At 31.6% G+C, this 25,973-nt stretch overlaps 3 protein-coding genes across 3 annotated transcripts; 2 read left to right on the forward strand and 1 right to left on the reverse strand.

Moving 5' to 3' along the window:
* Positions 1-9,700: 9,700 nt before the first annotated feature.
* Positions 9,701-12,796, forward strand: LOC107860828. Its single transcript, XM_016706319.1, has 2 exons — positions 9,701-9,820; positions 12,362-12,796. The coding sequence occupies exons 1-2, from the start codon at positions 9,701-9,703 to the stop codon at positions 12,794-12,796; spliced, it is 555 nt and encodes a 184-aa protein (XP_016561805.1).
* A 9,062-nt stretch (positions 12,797-21,858) lies between these two features.
* On the forward strand, positions 21,859-22,981 carry LOC107857226 (root meristem growth factor 10). The gene is made up of 2 exons (XM_016702159.2): positions 21,859-22,034; positions 22,511-22,981. Exons 1-2 carry the CDS (start codon positions 21,948-21,950, stop codon positions 22,745-22,747), a joined length of 324 nt encoding a protein of 107 aa, XP_016557645.1. The 5' UTR covers positions 21,859-21,947; the 3' UTR covers positions 22,748-22,981.
* Positions 22,982-24,419: 1,438 nt separating this feature from the next.
* LOC107857227 (putative lipid-binding protein At4g00165) lies at positions 24,420-25,151 on the reverse strand. The gene has a single exon (XM_016702160.2). The coding sequence runs from the start codon at positions 24,989-24,991 to the stop codon at positions 24,596-24,598; it is 396 nt and encodes a 131-aa protein (XP_016557646.1). The 5' UTR covers positions 24,992-25,151; the 3' UTR covers positions 24,420-24,595.
* Positions 25,152-25,973: the final 822 nt, after the last annotated feature.

The raw sequence follows: 25,973 nt of genomic DNA on the forward strand, positions 1-25,973 counted from the left end.
GATAAGTTTCATGACTTTTTATGAAATAGACATTATTTTGCCTTAGCCATCATTATATCATCAACATAGTGCATTGATATTCATATTCAATGTCTTGTCGATATAAAGGTGTCTTAGGCATAAATAGATGGGACTTGAACCCAACATCTTATCATCATGGTGCGTTGAAACTTTTAATCCAATGTCCTACCCTCTTAATGAGATGAGACTTAAATTCATCATCATATCTCTTAACAATAATGTTCTTTATGAACAAATTTAAAGTATAAGTGGTTCCAAACCCATTATTTTTCCTCAAATTCAACAATAATTATATCATTAGTAGTAAAAAACAAATAACATAAGGAATTACTACCTTGAAATTTACCTTTAGATTTATAATCTCACCTTGTTTGGCAGAGTCTCGTGCTAATAACGTGTTATGAAATATAAAGTAAGAATAACAAAAATAAATAGAGAGAAGAGAAGAGATTTCTTTATTTCTCTTGAGGGACGAGAGATTATCAGATTGACAAAAAGACAGATATTTCAAATCCTGATAGATATCAACTAAATAATCTTATTAGATCTTCATATAGCTTATCTATATTTTTGATTGACATTCAGTATAATTTAAATACATTTATAATGAAATAAGATTTGTATAAGCAAATTTTAGGCTATTTTAAAATCCTAAATATGAGGAATTCCTACACAATTTAGATAAGAAAATTTAATAATCAGCTTTTTTGTTGATTTCAAAGTCATGTATTAGAAAAATTATTAAAAGACGATTACAAAAATAAAAGACATTAACTCTGTGAATCATTTAAATGGAAAAATTTGTGAATCTTCAATTCTTTTGCATCCATTGCTTTCTTCGAGAATGAGATAACTGAGTTTTGGTTGATTCCTGGATTCTTCTTGCGCTGCCAGTTACAACAAATGCATAGTGATGTTGTTTAGCATTTTAATATTATTTTTTATTTGATATTATTATGCATGGCTTTTGGACGTCAAAAACATTCATCCCCTTTGTTACATCTCATTTAGTAACATTAAGCACTTAAGTGGTTTAAGTTACTTTTTAGGCACTCAATTCATTTTTCTTCATTGCGAAAACGTGACTTTTAATTCTCTTAAAACTGATGGCATTATATGCCTTCAGTGCCCGCTCAAGGTCAAAGCAAGTGAAGCAACGACTTGAGGTCCCGAAAATATTAGGGCCTCATTTTTTCAATTATTGTATGTGATATAGTTTGAATTGATATAAAATTTAACAAATAAAAGATTTTTTTTTTTAAAAATAGAGATCAATTAAGTCATAAGTATTTGTGTGGTTATAAATCATCTGGATAAATGAGATTTAAGATAAATATTTTTTAAAAGATTGAAAAGTATGTCTTTTTTTAAAAAAAATTATGGGAGAAAAATATAAGATCTTTATATAAAAAAAGTTATAGTCAATGCGATTGATAGTCAAGGATGGTTAATCTATATTCTAATAATACTCCTTTCGTTTTAAATTATATGTCTTAGTTACTATTTGGAGTGTCAACAACTATTTTCTTTGAGTATAAATTTTTAAAAATATTTTGGATTGTTAACTAAATAGACTTATACTATTTTTATATAGTTTTTAAATATATAAAATTTTTATATAGTTTATGTAAATAGACTTATATTATATTTTTTATTTAAAAAATTGAAAAGTTTATGTTTAAATTTTTGTAAAATATCAGTTAAATTTGAAACCTCTTATTAAAGTTTCGCTTTAAGCCCCAACGTTCTTGAGTCGCCCCTGTATGCCTTTAACTCCATTTGAATAATGGCAAAGGACGTTTGCATGGCTACCTTATCTTTCAACTCTTGGTTATGGTTGCATTTGGCCATCATTTGTTTTGAGATTCATGTAACTTCCATTCTTTATTCCACCATTATCCTTCGCTTTATGGGTTGTAACTCTTGTAACTTTTGTAACCATTATAATCTCGATTCTATTAATCTTTCCATTTATTCTTCTTATTCATTGCATGAAAGATTTCATATCTATAAATAGAGATGGTCTTGCATGGTTTTGATATACACAAGATAATATAAAGTTCACAAAAGATAGTAAAAAAGAGAGTTCCTTAATTGAAGGGAGGTGTTCTTTTTTGTAGAGCTTTGAACTCAACTCTTGTCCAGAGTTGTTGAGTTATTGTGAGAAGATTGTTGTATCCTGGAGGAAATAAATCAAGAAGATTACTGCTGGACCGGTGAAACATTTGCTGCAGTGGGCTTGAATCTTCTTAAGGAGAGCAAGATATCCTCGCCTCAGCCAAAGAAGAAGAAAATAGTCTTTTTATTTTCTTCACTTGTAATTTTCAGTTGTATTTTTTATTGTAATTTCACCAACACATAGTCTATGATGTATAACCCTCTACAATAATACGATGAATATTACTAAAAAAAAAGAAGATGAAAAGACGATTTTATTTACTGCGGAGTTTTTTAGCGAAGGACAAAAAGTTCAATCCGCTACAATAGCACGATTAATAATACTTAAAAAATGAAAAGGTAAAAAGACGATTTTGTTTATTACGGAGTTTTTAACGAAGAACAAAAAGTTGAATTCAGGGTCTTCACACTTTTAATATATTATAAATTATAGCTATAGATTATAAATTATAGGTTATAGATTATAGATGTAGATATAAATTATAGATATAAATATTGATAAAAATATATTTTTTTATAACAAAGGATAGTGTTTTTTAACAATCCACCATCATGTTTTCTGAAAATAATAGTTTAGAGTTGCTACTACTACTATTAAAACAACTATTATTATTATTATTATTATTATTATTATTATTATTATTATTATTTTATTATTATTAATATATTTAAATATATTTTATAACATTGAAAAGTATGAATTTATGAATAGCAAGAGTTGTTTTAGAATTCTTCAATTTTCAAGCTAATGATAATTTTTTTTTTTAAGAAATTTAATATTTTTAAATTCAAATATCTTTAGCTTTTAATTCAAAAATTTTATTACAATACTCTATTAATCTTGTTTTAAAATAACCAAGTGACTTATTCTTATGCTGCCACTTGGCTTCTTTATCGCACGGATAATATCAAAGTATTATTTATAGTAGTTTCACATTAAAGTATCTCTTTCGAGCAAGTTAAATCATATTATCTTAAAAAAAATTGACTATCGTACTATTTCTCAATGTAATGTAATATAAATATTACACACACACACATATCAATATATATATCAAATATGATATTCGGTAAATATCAAATACCAAATGGTATTAATATCTCGTACCAAATTCAATCCCGAATATCAAAATGTTGAAATTTTATTCCCAAATACCATACCAAATATCGAATTACCGAATACCAATTACCAAATTTTTTGATTCAATTAGCTAATTCGATTTTCGATATTTTATGCCCAGCCCTAAGTAGCCATGGTATATATTATATACTCCTTTGTTTGTTAGAATTTTAAACCTATATAGAATCAATACATGTATTAATTATATAACATATCATGTATCACAAGTTTAACACCACATACATTGCATGTGTATATCAAATCATATAGAATATAACGTCTAAAAATAATATCGATACTTTTAAAATAAAAGTTTAAATAAATAATTATATATGAAAGATAAAATATACGATCTTTGAACGAATAATATTAAATTTAGGAGTAAAGTAAAAATTGACAATATATATGGATCTTTATTCAACTATAGGTGATAGGTATTTAGTGTAGTGCTATTGATTTTTATTTTGGGAAAAGGACTTTTTAAAATAAATAGCTCAAGTTTGAAAACTTTTCAAAAAGTGGTCAGTCGGATATACTATTTTCGCTTTATAGCCATTTCTAAATTTGGGTTATTTTGGTCTACGTAGTCCATATACAATACTAATATAGTATTACAGTGTATATACAATACTGATACAATATTCAACTTGAGCAATTTGGCTATTTTTAAAATATTTCAATTTTTTTTATTATAAATTTTTTAACTGATCAAATATTCTATTTCTTTTTTATTGTTTATAAAAAATAATTAAATTATATAAAAATGATATAATTGTTAAATAGCATATGTATCTATATAAGATATATGTATAGAAATTGTACAATTCTATCAAGTATGTATATGTATAAAATATATATAAAAAATATATTGAAAGTGTATAAAAAAATGTTTCTCAACTACTTAATTCTATAGCTATTCTTTCAAAAATATTTTTAGAAATGTGCTTTTTTTTTTCAATCGTATAGTAAGATCATTCTTACCAAAGCAATTAAGCTACAAAGAGAACTATTAAAATGTCCACTAACATCAAATTTGTAAGCAACAAAATATAAAATTTTAATCAATTTTAAAGTATCAAATGTTAAGACTTCTTACCTTTACAAATAAGTAAGGATTTAGTTTTTGCCTATGTGTGTTGCACATATCATAATGGCTACTAAGCTATTTCTTCAGAAAGCTCATACTAAGAAGTGAGATATGCATAAAAGTGTTTTGGTCAATTTTAGTTTGCATTTATATGAATTGTATTATAGTATGTGTGTTTATGTACGAGGAAAGTTTATGTTAGTGAAAAAAACAACTACTCTACATTGTAACGTCGTTGTATTTTGTTTTACGAAAAACAAATATTTTCGTGAAATTAAGACTTCAATCTCCACTTGTGTTTATTATAGAAGTACTCACATTATTGACCATCGCCATGGATAATAACATTTTTGTTCCATCGTTTAATGAAGTTTAATTTCATTCCTACGATATCCGACAAAGCATAATAAAACTTTGATAAATTAATATTGTGAAGTTTTTATTTCCTTGCATGTAAATATTCATAAATTTATCATAGTTAGTAATCGTTTTATCATTTAATCATATGTAGTATGTTAAGTTTGTATTTCTCCGGATTTGATAAAAATATTATTCTATTAATTGTCAAAATAACATATTTTCTACCTAAAGTGATTTAAAAAACTCACACTTTAATTAAGTGAGTTGCATATGTTGAATCATTATCACAAGGATAATTAACAAAATGATATTTAACCCTATTAAAATTTCTAAGCTCAGTGAAACATGTTTGTTTAAGATGGTTACGGATCTCATTCAAAAGTTAAAGGTAGTATTATATCTTTTATAATCTGCCCAAGCTTTTGACTCTAATCTCAAGGATTTTTGAGCCCATTTTAGCTGTATATATCCTCTGTATACTTGCACCCTTCTCTACTGCATTTTTCTATATATCTCTGCCTATACATTGTATACCAGTGTTGAGACCTATGCATTTTGACGTCATTTTTTATTATACATTGTATAATAGTGTGCAGTTGCTGCTTCAAGTGTATATCAACTGTATATTAGAGTATATTCGTGTATATCAAGCAGACTTGGTTGAGGCTTTTACTGATGGAGGTTGGGTTTAACCCAACGAAATGTAATAGATGGGAATCCGAGGGATTTACTTTTCCAAGTCAGCGAACTAAGAAGACAAGTCGAAGAGTGATTCCACCACTAACTTTGACTCCGAGCTCGACCAATGAAAGGAAACAATGACAACAGCGTGATTAAATCGGAACAAAGAAAATAGAAAAACTAGTGAATGAGAGAGTGTGATGAAACTTAAAAATTCCCCACTTTCTTCACCACTTTTTCTTTATATCAAAAGGGCGAACAAGACTATTATTTATAGGAAAATTTGGATTGCAACGGCTTCTTGGAGAAACTTTGAAATTTTTTATTTTTTTTTTTGAATTTCTGAATCCATAAGGAAGGCTAATTCCTTGAGAAATAAGGAGGATGAATTTATGAAAAGAAATAAAGGGGGGAAAAGTGATGGATTGAAGGCTATTGAGCTTTAAGTCCATCGGATTAAGCTTCATAGCCGTTGAATCAAAGAAGAATACTCTAAGACACCATAAAATTTTGATCAATTTATTTTTGAACTTTCTGTGTGCGTAATGTTAATTTTTTACTTGAATTATGTAAAGGGATATTAAAGAGGTGTTTTAGAAAAGTTTCAGAATTTTTGGAAGGGGTTCGGGGTCATTTCGGGACCCCAAGGCAGTGAAGGTCCGCGATAGTGGCGTGCCACGACACTTAGCCTCTGCGATAAGAGCGTGGCATTCTGGCTACGCTCCACGATAGCAGCTTGCCATGCTGCTATGTAATTTTCAGCCAGTTTCATTTTTTTCACTTGGGGGCAAGGGTTTTTTGATCTTTTGCCCTATTAAACGGCATGAAGTCCCTTTTTATTCCCAGTACCCACCATTTACCAACTCTTAGCTTTGTCCTTCTCCTCTCAGAGTTTTCTCAAGGATTTTCATTCTCCGGATTCTAAACTTCAAGTCCACCTCACTTTCTTCTAATTTTTAGGCATGTTGCTCATTTCCTAACTTGTATTTTATATTGTTGCATCAGTTTATTCAATATTCATGTGTTTTGAATGATGGATTTGAACTTGGTTTGAGGATTTTTATTTGTTAACACTTGAATTACTTTTTTCTTATTTTTAATGGGTTATCCATGCTTAGAGCTGGGTTATCCCAGCAAGCTATAAAATTAAATGGGCTAGGACGAGTTAGCCCTTTAACTAAAAGGCCTTTAAAATAGAGGCCCAACCCAACCCTAAGCGGGCCGTGGGTTGGGACGGGTTGACCCTTCAAAAAAAAATAAAAGTAATCTGAAATGTGATAAACGAAAATATTGTACGTACCAGACAATCTCCAACTATTATGGTTTCACCTTAATATGTCTCCTACTAGTTTTTAGCATGTTATAGACATCTTATTAATACCTTTAAAGGTTGTTTGGTTGGGAAAGAGTTATCCCGAGATAATCAATCTTGGGATTAGTTATTTCGAAATTAGTTAGCCACCATGCATATGAAATAATTTATCTCATCACTATGGTGTAAATGATGCAATAAATAATGCCGATATAAACTAATACTTCATACTAAACATGGGATAAAATAGTCCTTACTTCATACCAAACATGGGATTAAATAGTCCTTCATTTTGTCTCGGACTCTTTTTCCCTTGTACCTGACACAAAACGATTCCTTAGTTGTAATTAGCTCATGGCATTTACTGTAATAAGCAGAAAATGATGATTAGCTACAAACTTCATAGAAAAATTCTAATATGGTTAAGATAATAAATACAGATATACAAAAAATATTTACATAAAAGTAACAAGATTATAACAGAAGAGAACCTAAATTTAAAGAACAGAATGTTGCATTAAGCAAAGTCAACAACTACTAAATCATTACGAGTAAAAGCAACTTTTTAAAGTTCAAAACTAAAAGCAGCTTACCATCCATTTCAAACGCACTATAAGAACTTTCAAAAAATTAGTATCAACCAAAGGATGGATAAAAAAATAAGTAGCTAGTTAGAAAAGATTGACAAAATCCTAATTCCTAATAAATAAATGACCAACTTAAAAATATTTAATAATTATTTTTAATATTCGATCCCACGGGCTGGCCTCTGAGGCTTATGGGTTAGGCCTCTGAGGCCGACGAGCCAGGTGAAGTTGGGCTTATAAGCCTTATTTTTAAATGGGCTGAAAAAACTTAGCTCAACCCCATTAACAACTCTATCCATGTTTTAATTAATGACTTTTGAAACTAAATTGGTGCATTATTATAATGGGTGACATAAGTTTCGCCGAATTGAAGAATTTTTGGCATGATGATGGCATTAGCCTCAACCCACATTATAATCTTGGTTTGGAATATGAATTCTTACATAATTTAACTTATCTTTTGATATTATTGCATTGCATTAAAGGATAAATGGATAAAAAAATTTGGATGCCCTTGGTGGCTATGGTTTGGACTTTTAAACCGATAATTAGAGTCAATTTGGTTAAATGAATTCGTTTGGCATAAATGAAATAGCTTACAAGATTGTTGGTATGATGATACCAAGTTGAAAGATGCCTTAATGAAAGACTCCTTGGTTAATAGTTGATTAATGTGCAAATTATTTTAATTCGGACTTAAAGAAATTGTGTACCTCATCGAAAAGGTGTAGTCTCGGGAAAACCAATACTGAAAATCACGTTTGCCGACATTGGGGGTCTATATGACCATTATGTCTGGATACATAATATATTTTAAATGGCTATCACCTTGATGCCTTTAGCCATTCCTCGGTACATGCGGCTAACATGGACTGGGGCCCTTTCAGCAGGAGGAGCCAGACCCATATAGCCTGTGGGTGCTCAAAATATCGATACGAGTTGCATAGGCCAGACTAATATTTTAAACTATCATGATTCATAGCCCGTGTCCCTATCTCGACATCCTATATATATTTATATATAATTGTTGTGCATGTGGTTTTATGGCTGGACTTTGGTAAATACATTATTTTATCCATTTCGTTGAGTTGCATGCAAGTGCTCACCTCACTGACTGTTTTCCTATGTTATATTATTTCATTATGTAGGTTCTGAGAGCTTTTTTGGTGATCCTGTACAAATTAGGTGGTTTAGTTCTCTTATTGATCAATTGTGAAGTAGTCAGCCTCTATCCTTTAGAAGGCCTGGTTATTTCATTAGTTTCCTTTATATTCCTAGTACTTTTTAGATTCTTTTGTCATAGTCGGGGGTATGTCTCGACGTAGTTGGTATCCTTGGATTAAAGGCTTTTGTGGAAAGTATTGGGATTTTTTGATTGTTTTGTTTTAACTTAGATTTTGATTGGACTTATCTATCTCTCTTACTACTTTGGTTGTCTTCTACTAGTTGATTTTATTATGCTCTTGATGCAAGGCTAAAGGGTTTATCTATGGCACATGGTGGGCTTGGGATGTCCAGTCAGGCCCGAGTTTGAGTCATGACAAGCTTGATATCAGAGCATGATTTAGGATCGTTGGGTGTCCACGCCACACTTATAAATGGGAGTCTATGAGGCATTTAATAATGTTTCCCATCTTTGTGTTCTATTTCGTTTTAGATAGTCTAGTTATCATGAAACTTCCTTAACTTCTGGCTTACTCGTATTTTAGATCATGTCTCTTTTAAGATCTGACGGTCATAAGAACTCAGATGGAATCACCGTCCCACCTGGGGAAAGTGGGAAGGAAATTCGCCCTACTCATAGAGTGTAGACTCGGTCTAGGATCCCTGCTTCTGACTGCACTACTCCACTTGGGGTTCCACTATCCCCTATTAGTCCTCTTTGAGCTTCTCAGACTAGTCATACTTATGCTCATCGTCTCAAGGAGATATCACAAATGTGGGTCCTGTTGCTAGTTCATTTGAGGTTACTCGGGTTGGCCAATTTATAAGGTTGAGTCCCCCAACCTTTGCGGTCTCTAAGGTTGAGGATGATTCTTAGGGGTTTATCGATGAGATGGAAAAGATCTTTAGGGTGATAAATTCTAGTGATTCAGAAGGTGTGGGTTGCTGCTTATCAGCTAAAGGATGTGGTTTACCAGTGGTATGAGGAGTGAAAAGAGCTGGGGGTGATGACGGTGAACCGGAGGTGTGGGATGAGTTTTCAGGTATTTTCTTAGTCATTTTTTTCCTCTGGAGTTGAGGAAGGCTAAGGCCAAAGAATTTGTGAACTTCAAACAGGGTAAGATAAGTGCTAAGGAGTATGTACTGAAGTTCCAACAACTGTCTGTTATGCTCTGGAGTTGGTGTCTAATATGACGTCCAGAATGAGGAAGTTTGGATTTGGTTTATCCCGTGACTTGGCGTTAGAATGTAAGGCTGCTATGCTGAATAGTAATATTGTTATACCCAATTTTAACACGAGTCAAACTGAGGTACAACATATTGGAAACCTTTAAATTAAATTAAGAAAATTGCCACCTAATTAGTTCTTGGTGAATTAGGACACCTATTATAAACTATGTGATTAAAAGAAAATAAAGACTTCATTTTAATAGCTACTTAACTAAAGAATTCTAGGTAAGAGTTCTAATTATCCTAAAAGGAAGAGATTAAGCACCCTAAAGGATCCATTAACTACAGTTAACCGACCAAACTTAGGTTAATTAATTAAAGACAAAAATGAATGCTATGAAAATTTGAAAAGTCGGCAATTAAGTGAGAAAACGTTTTCCAAACTTTAGTAGGGCAAATTTAAACATGAAAAGAAAAAATCTTACATTGGCAGAACAAAAAGTTATTTTTCTTAAGAAAGAATTATTTGACCGTAACAAAATCAGGCTCATTGCTTTTAGCGACCTTTTGTCTTTTTTTTTTTTAGTGGAAAGAGTAGGTGACACAAAATGTTGGCATGTTAGAAAACTGAACAAGATAAATTAAATACGGAAAATTCAAACCTGCTAAAGCAGAACTCTTTCGATTTTCACAAGTAAAAAACAATGAGTTAGAAAAAAAAACTCATTGAGAAATGAATTTTTTTTAAAAAAATATAAACATATTTGTTTGCGATTAAAAAGGAATCATCAAATGTTTGAAGTAATTTACAAACTCCAGAAGGGCCTTTTGAACTTGAACATGAGAAAAAATTGGTTCTAAGAAAATAACTATTTCTATTGAAGTGTTACGTGAATTAGTAAATAGTACTCTCACATTAGTCACTGTCCCTTCTAATGTCATAATAATTCTATGTTTTACTATTTGAAAAAAAAAATCCAAAATGTTGAAAGCAACGACAAATGTATAAACACAACAAAAATAAATAAAGAATCAATTTAAGAAAAAGTTAAAATAGAAGTAGCGACTCTGTCGCGCTCATTTTGTTTCTGGTTGAATGAGAGAAATGGTGGCAATGCATAGTGATGAAGCACGTTTTCATGCAAGACTTCTTTTACGGCAATGAGTCTTGTAGAAAGACTCTATTTTTTTGCTCCCAAAGCATTCATGCAAATAAAGAGAGAGTAACAAAAGTAGAAAGTCAATTCAACTTATAAAGAACCAAATAAAGTTTTCATAAAGAATATAATATTCGAAAGATGATGCTCTGAAAATGCCGAATAAGAACTATTAAACCAATTCAAAATGATTGAACCACAACACATATATTTCAAATGCAAAACATATTCCAATATTTTAAGAAATACACGTATTTATGCTAACAGAACATACATCAAACTTTCACTTATTGATGTGTCATGGAAACATGACACATTTAATGAAGGAATTTATGCTTGAACTTGAGTTATCTTGTCAGATATGATTTGGTTTTGTGTGATGTTGCAAGTGAAATAGGTTGACATAGGTGTTGGGCTGAAAAGATGAAAGAAAAGTCTGAAAAAGCTGATGAACTGGTTAGACTACGAGTCATCAAGACACTATATAAGTTGTAGCCATACTCGTCAGGATACCAGAAGCAAGAGTGAAGCTGAAAAATCAAGTAAAGAGTGACCACGGCTCATAAGAAGTAGCTACGAGTTGTTGGGAACAATCGTAAAGTGAGCAGAATCCAAAGACAAAGTCTAGAGGTGAATTCATAGAAGACTATGAGTCGTAAGGTCTGACTACGACTCGTAGTGGGAAATTGTAAAGAGGCTAGTGTTCAAAGCCTTGAAATTTAAGGCTCAAGTGAAAATGAGTGAAGACCACGAGTCGTAAGGACTGACTACGACTCGTGGTAATGAATTATAATGACAACAGAAGCTTGAAGCCCTGAAGATGAAAGTTCACTGGAATACTGACGACAAGCTGTAAACGACTTGTAAGGAGACCTTACGAGTCGTAATGATTGTTGACTTACTTTTTCTATTCCATTTTTATTAGAATTTATTTATTATTTTGGGACACTATAAATACCTTAGGGTTATTTCTTTATTAGGTTACGTACTTTAAACACACTTTTACATACTTTTTGATACTTTGATTATTCTTGGATTGTTGACTTAACATTCAATTGGATATCTTGGATTTTTTCCCTTTTATCATTGTGCAATTAATTACATGTCTCTTCATTGGTTATTATGGGTTATTGTATTAGCATGAGTGGACAGTTTCCTTGACTAGGGTTGTGGGAACCTTGACGGATTAGCTACGTAAGGGAAGTGGGAGATTTATCTATTTTACTGAAATTGTGTGTGCTGCAATCTTCTTTGTATTAATTGTACCCAAGCTACTGCAGAAGCTTGAAAAATGCCTGCATTTAAGAACGTCCTCACCAGAGAGATTGAGATTGGGAAAAGAAGTTTACAACGGTAATTTGAGGCTATCAACCCTTATCTAATCAACTCGAGACTGGTTGAAAAATTTATTTCGAAAAATGTTACAGTAAATTCATCAATTAATTTTTGTAAAGGGATACAAAAATATTAATAAAGAAGATCTATATGTATCTATGTGTTAACAAATTATGATTAATCTTGTAGGTTAGTGCGTCATCAGCGTATGTATATTCTGTTTACAATGACGGTAAGAAATACATAGTATGTTTTGACAGGAGGACTTGCAGTTGCTGGAGATTTCAATTGGATGAGATTACATGTGAACAAGCGATTGCAGTTCTAAAAAGTAAGGATGTAGTTGATATGAAGCCTTATTGCTCCGAGTATTACTATCCATTAAGGAAGACGTATGAAGGATCAATGTTTCCAATACCAAATAACAAGGATTGGATTGTGCCACAAGAAGTTATGAACAAAGTTGTGTTACCACCAAAATACAAACGTCCACCTGAAAGACCAAAGAAAAACAGGCACAAGAAATCAAGTGAAACTATGACATCGAGCAGTAATTGTTGCAGAAGATGTGGTTATGAAGGTCACAACAGGTGTACTTGTAACTTCTTTTCAAAGGAGGAGTGACAATGTAGTCGACTAATGAATAATGTTGAATAATGTCTAGCTGGTTGCCGGGTTTTTTATCTCTTTGCTTCAATATTTTTTTTTATGATATTATTATTTTTTTCAAAATTTTAAAAATAACAATTACTGAAATAAATAGTTGTTTTCGTTCCTTGGTTATTTAGTTATATATGTTTTCATGCTGTATTTTGCCATGACGTATCAAATAAAAATTAAGATTTATTAAACTGATAATGTCATTAAATTGTATAATAGTAAATTTACCACAGTAAATAATTGAAAAGAGATACAATTTTATAGGACGTATCTACTATAATTTTATAGATACAAGTTAAATAATTTGTATCACTTATAAAATATAATTTGTCAATAGTACTAAGAGTATTAAGTTTTGATATAATTTGTTATGCACGTTAGAGACAACATGTATTCGTATGAACAAACAAAAGGTTATAGATACATAATAATGTAATGATGTGTCGGTTACTATCATTATATAGTAATATATGTTTCATTATACTAGATACAGATAATTGTAAAATATGTATCTAATACAGTATCTTTGTAAAGTGTAACAAAAAAACATGTATTGAAACAAAAATTTATCATAAAATGCTTAAGCCATGAGTTATAATTGGTGATAAAGTAGAAGTATTTTATCATCAAATATACATAATGTATGTTTATCTAAACATTACTAACATCATCAAACATAATCAAAGTTACTAACATCGTGAATGTATTTAATAGCCAACTAGCCAACAAATAAACAACTACTGAATATGCAAAATACGGTAATTTTTTTTTTTGGTGAGAACTTGCTCCTTAGCCTTGGTGGATCGTTATTCTCACTAAAGTAGTCATTCACCGCTTTTTCAAATTCGTACTTGCACAAAAGACTTGCATATCTCAGACGATGGTATTGAGCATCAATATCCGAAGATGGAATACCTAATCCCTCGCTCAGATACTCGGCATAGACAACTACAAATACACCACAATCCTTGCATAGCAATTACTAATTAAATTAAAAACACCAAAATATATGTATACGCTAATGAAAACAATGAAAAAAATAACGTAATACGTACAAACTTCCACTATCTTGTTGTACTATCCCAGATACATATTCCACTTAGAATGGATCTTGTTCGGTCTTTCCCTTGTAGGATTTCTTGCAGTCCAGTCCAGTGCAGTCCCAGATACATATTCAACTTTGTTATTTGTCCAATATAATTTGAAAGATGGATGTTGAGATAACATCCAAAAATAGTCTTTTCAAATAAGTCTAAAACTTCTTGGCCGATGACTTCTTTAATATCATTCTTAAATTTTAAAGAGATAAAACATCAAAACCCCCCTAAACTTGTCACTCCGACTTACTTTAGCACTTAAACATAACACACGTTTACTTACCCCCTTAACATCTTTAGAGTGAATTAAATTCACCCCTAATGCTGACGTGACATTTTTAAAAAAAAATGTGTGAATTTCTTTTTTTAAATCCTACTACTATTTATTATATCTATATATATATATATATATATATATATATATATATATATACACACCCGCCAACACCCTCACCCCACTCCTCCCTTCAACTCCCCCATCCACCACCATTCATTTCTTGAATTTGACAATAAAAAAATGAGATTTCTTGATTTGTTGTTGAATCTACAACAAAATTTCTTAAGTTCTAAAGTAATTGTTGATTTCTTGATTCGTAATTTCTTGATTTGTAATTGTTGTAGATTCAACACACGTGTATCAAAAACCCCATTGATAGTCATCTTTGATTGTGTTTTTTTTTTAGGATAATTTGATAAAATAAAATTGGTACTGTGTTTTTCAATGGTGACCGATAATGGTGTTTTCCGACGAAAATTCACCGAAAAATTTGATGTGTGTGTGCAGATGTTGTTGTGTGGGGTGAACAGAGGTGGATGAGGGGGTGTGCAGGTGTGGCAGTGTAGGGAGTGGACGGAGTGTGTGTGCAGGTTGGGGGGGGACGGGGGGGGGGGAGGGGAAGGAGGAGTGGGTGGTTATGAAAAAAGATGGAAAATGGGGGATGGGGTATTTTTTTAATTTAAAATATTTTATATATTTTAAAATATGTATATATATATATATATATAATATATATATATATATTTATATATATTTTTATATACAAATATTAAAAAAATACTTTATTTACATGGCTATGACGTGGCTGTGATGTGACGCTGATGTGGCAGCGAGTGAATGCACTCTCCCTCATGAGAGTGGTGTTAGATATTAAGGGGGAAAATTAATTCAGTTTAAAAATGTTAAGGGAGGTAAATAAATAGAAATTTAGTTTAAGTGCTAAAGTAAGTTGGGCAGATAAGTTTAGGGGGGTTTTGATGCATTATCTCAATTTTAAATTGCATGAACTTACAAATCTAAGATGATAAGGTGGAATTTCCTTTATAACGTAATTCAATTCCTAAAAAAAAAATAACATGAAATGCAACAAATCTACAATAAGACAGTACAATATACACAAAAACTCTAAGAACATCATACTATAGATACAACATAATACAAAATGTATTTTTAAGCTTAAAAAACATGTATCTTTTATTTGTTTATTTCAATAATACTAATAAAACATTAGATAATTTAAATGTATATTTATTTAACCACACATACAAGATAGTAAAATATGTATCTTAGAAGAAATAACATTTATCTTTTGTAATATGTCTTTCAATAAAATTTAAACAACACTAGATACATATCAATGCATTAACAGTAACTCACAGATACAAGTTGACACAATATGTATCTATAGACTTATAAACTTGTATCTTTTGTTATGTTAATTTCAATAACACATAAAAAACACAAGATACATACAAAATCGTAAACAAAGAACCAGATAGGCAATAAATTTTAAAATGTATCATGCAAGTCAAAATATATATCTCGGCCTATTATTCAACAGATCTGAACATGCAAATACCTTAGGAAGCTCATATCTGGAAATTACTTCATCAACTCTTCTTTTCTTGGCGGGAGCTTTACTTACAGAACTGTTAGATCCTCTTTTCTTAGAACCATAAATTTCTTTTTTCTTATCCTTCTTAGCATGTTTTTACCGCAATTTCTTCATGTAGTATGTGGATCGTTTCTATGCTTGGATCTATTATCATCAAAACCAACAGATTCGAAGTCAAAACTCCCAGGAACGAAGTTTACAACTTCTTCATATTCTTTGATACTCTCTAATTGAGAAAATCCAAGACTAAAAGATGGTCCCGAATCTCTATTCATAATATTAATTCAAAATAATGTAGCCTAAAAGAATGATAATCAAAGAAATTTCTCAACAAAACACTGAAAATTCACTTTAAAAACGCAGAAGCAATTTTTTTTTTTGAAAAAAAAAACCTAAAATAAGATTAGAAGAAATTGAAGTTGATTTTGGGGGAGGGGGAGGGGGAGGGGGGGAATTTACCTTAATTCAAAGGTTTGAATTAGATGGAGAAATTGAATAGAAACTGTTGTTGAAATTAAGGCGTGCAGAGAGGAGGAAATGAGTTAATTTTTAGTAAAGTAACTGCATCTGAATAGGAGGTTTTAATTTGTATCTCAACTTTACCTAAAAATAGTAAATGTTGGAATATATATAATATTTTAGAAGTGGAGGGATTTTTAATGGTTTAGAAACTTAAGTTGTTTATTTAAGTAATTTTTCCTTTCTGTATTGATTTATTAACTTTAACTCATTTTTACTTGTCCAATTTAATTTATCTGATAATTGGACTGATTTGGGTTAAATATGTATCCTAAATTGATCAATGAAAAAGCTGCCAAAATTTATTTTAAATGCTACTTTTCATTTGATATGTTAATGATTAGGTAATTAAATAAATTATAAGAAGACGGAAAATTTAAACTTGACATGAGATAGATGGGTTGGACTATGATTATTAGCTAGCATATTCTAGCCGAATTCATGTCAGCTCAAGTAACCTTCAAATGCACAGAGAGCCCCCCTCTCCCCCTTAATAATTCAGCATATACATTAATCAGCTCATTTGACCCCCCAAATTTATTTTAAAGCAAGGAAGTCGGAAAGTTGTGCCAGTAAGATTCAATATGTCATAGTAGTGACTTGTGGTTTGGCCAAGCAAATACTACCTAATATGATTTTTCTGTAGGAACCACCTCGAATATAATGATCATTATCGCTTAGGCCATTCTATTGTACTGTATAATATAAGTTAGACATGTATATTTATATAGTGCATGTATGCTGTAGTTGTTGCATAATTGAAATGATGTACAGATAGCTGGAATTGTACATGTTCCCATGTAAAAAGATCCATGGTTCCAATATAATGCATTTGAACTATACAGGTGGACCATGATGAAGATCGAGAGAAACGAATTCATCGATTTAATCTCGATACTCTAGCTCTATAACCAAATCCCAATACATGGCTTTTTGTCACCAATCTTTTGGCTATCTCTTCTTCAACATTTTACTTTTTCCAATTAAAGATTTTATTGAACTTCCTCAATTATCACAAAAATATCTCTTACTCTCTTCCTTCTCCTTCGTTCACTTTACTTGTCTACTAAATTTACGATCTATGTTAACTTGTTTAGTTTGAAAATTAAGAAATAATTTATCTATTAATTTTTATTATTAACTGTAACTATTTTTTAAAATATTAAATTTATTATATTCATAAAGTTATTTTTTTAATCATTATATTTATTGCTTCTTATGAGATGTGTCAAATCAATATTGGATAAATGGATGGAGGAAGCATTAAACTTATTATAGCATTCCAAGAAGTACATATGATGATGAGTAAGATACAAATTTCAACTTGGTTTGTACTCATTAGTACTACTACTACTAACATTCTTTCACCAAATCAAAGTAGTTTGATAGTACTTGTAAGAGAGAAAAAGAGCACATTAATATTAGTACGGTATTAAAGAATGAAAATACTAAAAAAAGAAATAATATAATTATACTAATAATTAAAGATACCGTAGAGACAACGGAGTTGAGCACATCAAGAATAATGCTTGGCTTTAACAAGACACAGCATTTTGAGCCTCTTGTCAACGCCTTTGTCACTTAACTCCCCCACCCCCCACCAACCCACTCAACCCACCCCACCCACCAACACCCTCCTCCACCCCTATGTCCCACTAGTGTCCCGCCGTCGCTATATTGACCACCCACCGGGGCCACCACCCCTCAAAATTTTTATTTTTAATGTGACTAGAAGGTCATTAGTTTAAGTCGTGAAAATATATGATAAAGAGGTTGTGTATAGTAAATCTTTGTGATTTGATTCTTTTGAAAGTCACGTACATAGCCAAAATTTAAGTGAACTTAGCTGTCCTTTACTCAAATATCGATCATTAACAATTTTACACTTATATCTAGCTAGTTGAATTTACATATACGAGCAATAATTCATTGTACGCAATCTTATGATTTTAAGTTCGATATATAATATAATATAATAATATTTAAATAATTATATAATATATTAATATTACATTTCACTGATAATGTGAAAAGAATTATCCGCTATATTCCTAAATAAGTGCTTCTTTTAATTTAGACATATCTTTTAACAATTTATTCACTCCTAAAAAATTATCACTAACTTAATTAATTTATTCCTCATTAAATTTTATTTCTTTTTAAATTGATCTTGATTATTATATTTAAACTCAATAATATATATATTAAAAAATTATGATCAAATTATTTTTAAAAATTTAACTATACACTTAAAGAACAAAATCAGAGCTAACTTATAAGAAAAGTGGAGGGAGTAGTAACCAAGAAGTTAGAAGAACACAAAGGAAAAGGAACAAAAGAATGAAACAAACATTTGGTGGTGGAGATTTGTGGATTTTTGGGGTGAAGGGGTTTATTTTTGGCGGCCAAAGTGGGGCTGTGTACACGTGGCAAGTCTGGTCAGCAAATGTTTGTGCCACGTGGAATGTATGACCGTTAAAGTTGGTTAGGGCACCCTCTTGTGTCCCTTACAAGACTAACAATGGAGGGTCTAACCCATGCAACAATGTCTCTTTAGTGTCCTTTTCTGTATATCCATGTCCATAACACCAATTCACATTCCCAATTTTATTTTACTTTTGTAAGAATTCATTCTTCATTAACATGGCGGAGTTGGTGTTTCAAATTTAATAACTTTGATCAAAAGTAATTTATATTTTTTATATATATATTAGCAGTAATTTAGATTCAATGATTTAAAAGGATTAAAAGTTCTGAATCTATAAACATCAAATTCTAATATTGTCTTTATCCGTTATTGTGTGAAATCTTTAAGGGTATATAAAAGGGTGTCGTATACATGATGTGACAAGAGAAAGTTATTTACGTGAAATCTTTTATGATCAGATAAAGTGTATGTGGAATTGCTGGGCCTGCCTTGATTGAATTATCATGATTCATATATTATTAATTCACATGCTTAAAATCACTCAAACTATCCCATATATTTATGATTACTGAGTTGCATAGGTTCATCTTTTGCACTCTGTATATGTCTTATGTGGCATGTGCAATCATGTTTATATATTTGAAATCTCTGCTTATATTTTGTGATCGTTCATGCGGTTACGTACTGACATATGAACAACGCGATTATCCCTTATTGATCACACTTCACAGAAGAATAGAAATCGTATATCAAAACACTAGGTATAGACGTTATGAATTGTCTAGACAGGAATTCGTAAACAATAAACAACCAGTTCAGATATTCATGATCAAATAGTATTAGATTGTTATGAATCAATTGTTCCACATTGAGAAAATAGAGAAATGCTAAGGGGTTTATCGGCCAAATGGGTTCTCCCACCTATCAGGCTAGTCTCTTGGGTTGGGCTCTCCAGTTTGGTTTATAACATTGGTGCTTTCATTGAGAGTCCCATGCGATTGGCCGTGACTCAGAGTGGTGGCCTGGATCCAAGAGGGGTATGCCAGTCGTGACCAATGAGGATCAATCCACGTGTGGAGTCACGTGTTGCGCCGTGACTCGAAATGGTGGCCTGCGTGCCAGGAGTGGAGAGAGGTGCCAGTCGTGACCAACGAGGATCGATCCATGCGTGGAGCCACAACTCGGAGTGATGGCCTAGACCTAAGAGGGGGTGCCAGCTGTGACCAACGAGGTCGTTGGTTCTCAAGCGGAGGCGATTGTAATGAACCAATTGTCCCACATTGAAAAAATAAAGAAATGCTAAAAGGTTTATAGGTCAAATGGGTTCTCCCACCTATTAGGCTAGTCTTTTGGGTTGGACTCTCCCGTTTTATTTATAACAAATTTTCATTCTCTCTCAAATAGATCCTGAAAGAAGAACGAAGGTTGGAATGCCAACAAGTACCTATTATATTAAATTTACTCGTTCCATTTTGAGAATGTCCAGTGCACTTCAAATTTAATGCATAAAAAGAAATTAGCTATTCCATGTAAAAATGCAAAAGTATATGTATCTAAGCTTATATTGAAGGTCGGTCGAAAAGATAACAAATATCAGTGACTAGTCATATATCATTTCCCCGGCCGTTAACGTGTTGCATCTAGAATGTACATATTACAATAAATGTAGTCCTAAAATCTTGATGTCACAAATTAAAATAAAGGAATAATACATAAATATATATGTGTTTTAACTTGACATTGAATTACATATATTATCTTTAATTTTGGGTGTGCACAAATAGATATTTAAACTTGTATAAAGTTGAATAAGTAGACGCACACATCCTATGTTGCATAAGACACGTAGAATGCATGTCATATAAGATAAGAATTGGCCACATAGGACATATGTGTCTATTTGTTCAACTTTATACAAGTTTAAGCGTCTACTAGTACACACCCTAAGTTGAAGGACATGGATGTGATCTAAGCCTAAGTCAAAGAGCATGTTTATGTATTGTGAATAAAATAAATCTCTATCGACTGTCTTATTCAATATTCTATCATTACTAAATGCTGGTCTACTACAACAAATTCAAAGACTCTTCTAATGCATCGTGATACACTTTTGAGTCAATTTTACACGATTTTTTGCAAAAAAAGCATATCATAAAACCTTTTTACTTCGTTCAATATTCATATGTGCCCAGCATCCCCAAGGATATCAAGAGCATTAAAATACTTCCATCGACCTATACATAATTTAATAATTGCTCATTCTGTTTGTAACTTTGTATATGAAGAGTGCATGTTGAAGGAGCTAGGGACGTGTATAAACGCGATATAACATGTTGGATGACTATATACACCATATATTTGTATAATACCTTTAAACAGAATAATTATTTGTTAAACATTTTCAAGGTAACAGAAGGTGGAACCAAGCGAAAAACCAGGAGCATTAACCATGTTATAAAACCACAAAACCATAGTTTTTAACTTCATACGAGGACAAGGCCAATGAATAATTACCTCGGTCGATACAAATATCGGACAGGCTCTTGCTTTCTTGTATCACTCCTTTTCTCAACTATATGTGATCAGTCTTTAATTGTTACTTGTCACGTTTCGCTTTTTAAAAGTTAAACTGTATGAATTTTGATGAATATTTTTAAGATTGCAACTTATAGTATTTCTGAATATGAAAAATTTAAATTTAAACTAAGGAATTAATCTAATTGATTTAGCTTCGAAGATTAGTTAAATAGATTTTTTTGAAGAGAGACATGATAAATAAAAGTGAACGAAGATGGTCTATTTATAAGCTTTTTTTAACTCTATTTCTTCCTATACTTATATATTTAGTTCAAGGGTTCTGGCTTTAATTTGTTACCTTTCCTTTAGTGGGAGGTGTATGTCTTTGGGACCCAATATATATTTGAAAGAGACATATTTGAGGCCACCCATATCTTTATTTTTCTACCTTACTCCTATCTCCCTTACATTTGCATGTTCTCCTATCAAATCCCTTTAATAACTTCTTCCAAAGTCCGCATTTAATGCTCGATTTTCTTTCTTAAAGTATTTATATTAGTTCGCAATCGTCATTCAAAATCGAGCCAACAACAATTTTCATCTTGTTTCAAACTTTCAATATTCAGTACTTCAAACATAGTAGGAAGTTCATTTAGTTTCAAATGTCAATCACCAAAATCACTCTTCTCATGATGATTTTCCTTATATTTCATGCATGCAATGCTCGTTCGCTTGGTGTCCTGAACAAGGTTTGTTTTATTTCTATCTATATTCACAATATTCACTAATTTCTTCTCTAAGAAATTTGCCAAAAGCCCAAAACGATAACAACAATAACTGCACGTACCCCTATCGCAAACATTTGGTGTCAATTGATTATATGAATTTTCAGTGTCTATCTTGTCGCGGAGCCAAAAATTTTCACAAGGCTAGTTGGCTTAAAGCAATTTTTGAACTGTTTTTGTCACTATACAAGGGGATTCAACAGTTAATATATATACCAAAAAAATGTTCTAGCCTTATTTGTATAGTACAATTTTCAGAAGGGGATTCAGTTAAACTCCGTCATTGGTTCTATCTCTATCCATGGACAACGCTAATTCAATTCGTATATATAGCTGAGACCTACTTGCCTATGATTACTCTCTAGTTAAGACAATTTGTGTATCATTTATCTTGACAAAATTGAAACTAAAATTATTTCCCTTGGTGTTTTTTCTTGCAGAATGAACAGAATAAACCAAATGTTGCTAGGGTTTCCAGTACTCCAACGGATGTAAAAGCAAAACCCTCATCAGCAGTGCCAAATAGTAATAATATCAAGGAAAATGAAAAAGATGACCATCATCATTATGGAGTTTCAGTTACTTGGAAGGTTCATCAACAGAAAAGGGAAGATCCACCACCAGAGTTTAACTTGGATTATTTACCAGCAAGAACACACCCTCCTGTTCACAATTAGCTACTAATTAAGATCGAGGATGATTTAATTTTCTGATCGAGTTTCATCTAACACGCGCATGATGAAATTTGGAGCGAAATTTTACGAAGAAAATTAACCAGTTGAGTATTACATTAACTTTGAGCCCAATCTGATGTTGCTGGGCTCTTAATTATACATTTTGATGGCTGAACTCTTATATAACTATTTCATATTAGAGTATGTACGTACCACTGAATGAGATATATAACTGGATCTTGCAGACTGTGCTATATCTAATGTATATTAGTTCTACTTATAATGGAAATTTTGATTATGAGTTCAATAGTCCATATTTAACTATGCCCCTTCTTAATTAATTTTCCTTTAATATAACAATCTTATCTATTGATTGTGGAAGTAATTTCTCACAGAGTAATCCTAAGAAGTGGCCACATCAATCGTAAGGATCCAAATTAATTAGTATGGCCTCTTCTTTGATTGATGAAACAAAGTGGCTATTGTGCATGCATGGTTTACTTGACCTTCTTAAACCTCTTCAGTAAGTAGTTCTTTTTTTCCAATAGACTCCCTACTTGCGTAAAAGGATCACAATAGAAGAGTAAATGGAGACAGTGATGGTGGACATAAATCTTAACCTTAAAAATGAAATGGAGAATGATAAGAGTGTATCGTCTGCATGGATTAATTACTCAATTAATGTTCCATAAATATTTTCAGTTGTCGCACTACCTATTTTGTTGTTGTTCTTGTCTTTCTTGTAGGCGTTGCACTGCTTTCCTTGTTAGTTGTTATGTTGTCTTCACTGTTTCCTTCTTCTTTGAGCCGGGGTTTTTTTGGAACAACCCCTCTACCGCCACGAGATTGTGGTAAGGTCTGAGTACACTCTACCCTTTCAGACCCCACTTTTAGGATTTCACTAGGTATATATGTTGAATTGTTGTAGATATTCTCAGTTGTTAGTATATAATCCTTAAAAGTAATTGCATATTGGATCAGTTACTTCAATGCGTGCTTTAGCTATACTTACTACCTTTATGAGGAAGCATATTCTTAATTAGACCTTAGCTAACATTCTCATATATATTTTCATCGGCACACTCAAAGAGGACCCTTTTAGTCATGAATTGTTGTAAAATTTTAACCTGCAGTAGAGTATTTCTCTTGTTGAATTTGCAGATTTTTTTGCTGATATGTCCGTACCAATGGCAGCAAACACTTATTCCACTACCAATAATAATCTCAAGTCAATGACATCATAATTTGTTACATATGCTGTCGTTTGTCAGGGTAGGTTTGCAACGTCTCTAAGATAATTAGTATATTAATTATTACTAGTAGGTAATACTACAACTTAACAATTATTTACCATTCATTCTAATTGTGTGAATATGCCTTACATCGTTAATGTATAGATATATTAAACTCATCATATCATAAATTGGGGAAGTGGGAATTTGAGCCAGGACTAGGACACGTACAATGGTTGGAGAATATATTAAGCTAGCTTTGTTGATATACCAAGTCCGTAAATGAAACTAGATCAGTGGTAACTGATACATACAAATCAGGAAAAAATCCATTGCAAGTTTTAGTTGGATGGAACAATATGTAGTATTATTCTATTTCTATTCTGGTCAGTTATTTTTCACATGGTTAGGATAACATATTTAAATTAAATGATACGTATACATACAGTAAAACAAATATATACCACTTGAAAATACTACAAAGGATATACAACAATTTGTGAGGAATTGAAAATCCTCAAGAACAACATAATCCTAGACCCAAACTCATATACAAAGTCGAATTGTGACACATACACTGCTTGCATAAAATCCTGCATACAACACTAACGACCGTACGTCAAGCACATTTAAAGCCTTTAGGCACTTTCTTTCCACAAGAATTCAGAACCATACTGATGGCGATGGGAACTTTGAGCTTAAGAGCACCCAAAACATTGGCCTTTATGGCAGTGCATAAGCACAAAGCAGCTTCAACATTTGCTATCCCTTCCAAAAGAGCACAACATTGGCTACTTGGTTTTGCCCCAATGACCTCATGAACCAGCCCAAGCCAATCTCCACAAACACCAAATTTTAGGGTATCTTTGGGGCACTTGGCTGGGGCTTTTGTTGGGGATGGCGTCACTGGATGGCTCTTTGGAGTTGGAGGGCATGGTATACTATGAGACGAAACACAAGTGAAAAACACTACATTGAACAAAATGAAAAAAGAAATTACCTTAGAACCAAACATTGTTTTAGTAGCTACATAGCTTGTACAAATATTTTGATGAATTTATGTAACAAATTTAAGTTCATTTGAGAATTTATATAGTGCAATTTGTAGGATATAGGTATATATCCTAACTAGTGGTCAGTTGTGGCTCTGAAGATATTTTTATGAATTGAAGATAAGGAATGAAGTGGAAATGAATGAAGTTCACAATTATAGGTTGTTTGGTCATATTTGTCCAACCATAGCCATGTGCATTGTAGGGCTACAAATACAACTAGTCCTACAAAATGATCAATTGGTCATTTAAGATTAATATTCCAATGTATATTGATGTCTTGATCCATCTTCAATGTGATTTAAATGTTACGATTTTCAAATTCCTCTGCGTCATTCATTTGAAATTGGTTAATTAATAAGAAGACAAATGTAATATTCGAGTAGTACGTAGCTTACCGATGGAGATGCTTTTCTCATTATATATTATATATATATAAGTGTGAAGGATCGATCAGTTCTTATCATATCCTTCTCTTTATTTTTCCTACTAACTCAAACTTATTATGACAATTTTTCCTTACATGTTTGTATATTTCAGTAAGTTATTAGTAGGTGTGTGATTTCCTTACCGGCCTCCTAATTAAAAAAGAAATTATACTAAATAGCTATAAATAGTTCGAGTTAAATCTAACGCATGCCCTTACTTAGACTCCAGATACATTAAAGACAATATTGTGTTCCGTCAATTAATCAAAATATGAAGAGGGCGTGATAATTCGATAATGTTATTCGAATAATTGAGCTATATGTTGTTGTTTTGGCGGGTACAAAATCTGTATGTTTTTTATACAAACTTCAAATTAAGTTCAAGAATAAGTTTCAAAAACTACAATGAAGTTCAACACCTTCAAATACAACTTCAAATGAATAATAAAATGAACTATCAAATGAAGTGTTTATCAACTATTAAGAAATGAAGATGAAGCAGAAATTTAAGAACCAA

This window comes from Capsicum annuum, chromosome 8 (assembly GCF_002878395.1).
Source record: "Capsicum annuum cultivar UCD-10X-F1 chromosome 8, UCD10Xv1.1, whole genome shotgun sequence".
NCBI classification, from domain to species: Eukaryota; Viridiplantae; Streptophyta; class Magnoliopsida; order Solanales; family Solanaceae; genus Capsicum; species Capsicum annuum.

Excerpts from the sequence above, each read along its gene's own strand:
- LOC107860828 (XM_016706319.1), top strand. The coding sequence starts at position 9,701 with ATGACGTCCAGAATGAGGAAGTTTGGATTTGGTTTATCCCGTGACTTG. Across the intron at positions 9,821-12,361 it reads TTAACACGAGTCAAACTGAG|GTTAGTGCGTCATCAGCGTA; the intron begins GTACAACATATT and ends TTAATCTTGTAG.
- LOC107857226 (XM_016702159.2), top strand. The coding sequence starts at position 21,948 with ATGTCAATCACCAAAATCACTCTTCTCATGATGATTTTCCTTATATTT. Across the intron at positions 22,035-22,510 it reads CGCTTGGTGTCCTGAACAAG|AATGAACAGAATAAACCAAA; the intron begins GTTTGTTTTATT and ends TTTTTCTTGCAG.
- LOC107857227 (XM_016702160.2), bottom strand. The coding sequence starts at position 24,991 with ATGTTTGGTTCTAAGGTAATTTCTTTTTTCATTTTGTTCAATGTAGTG.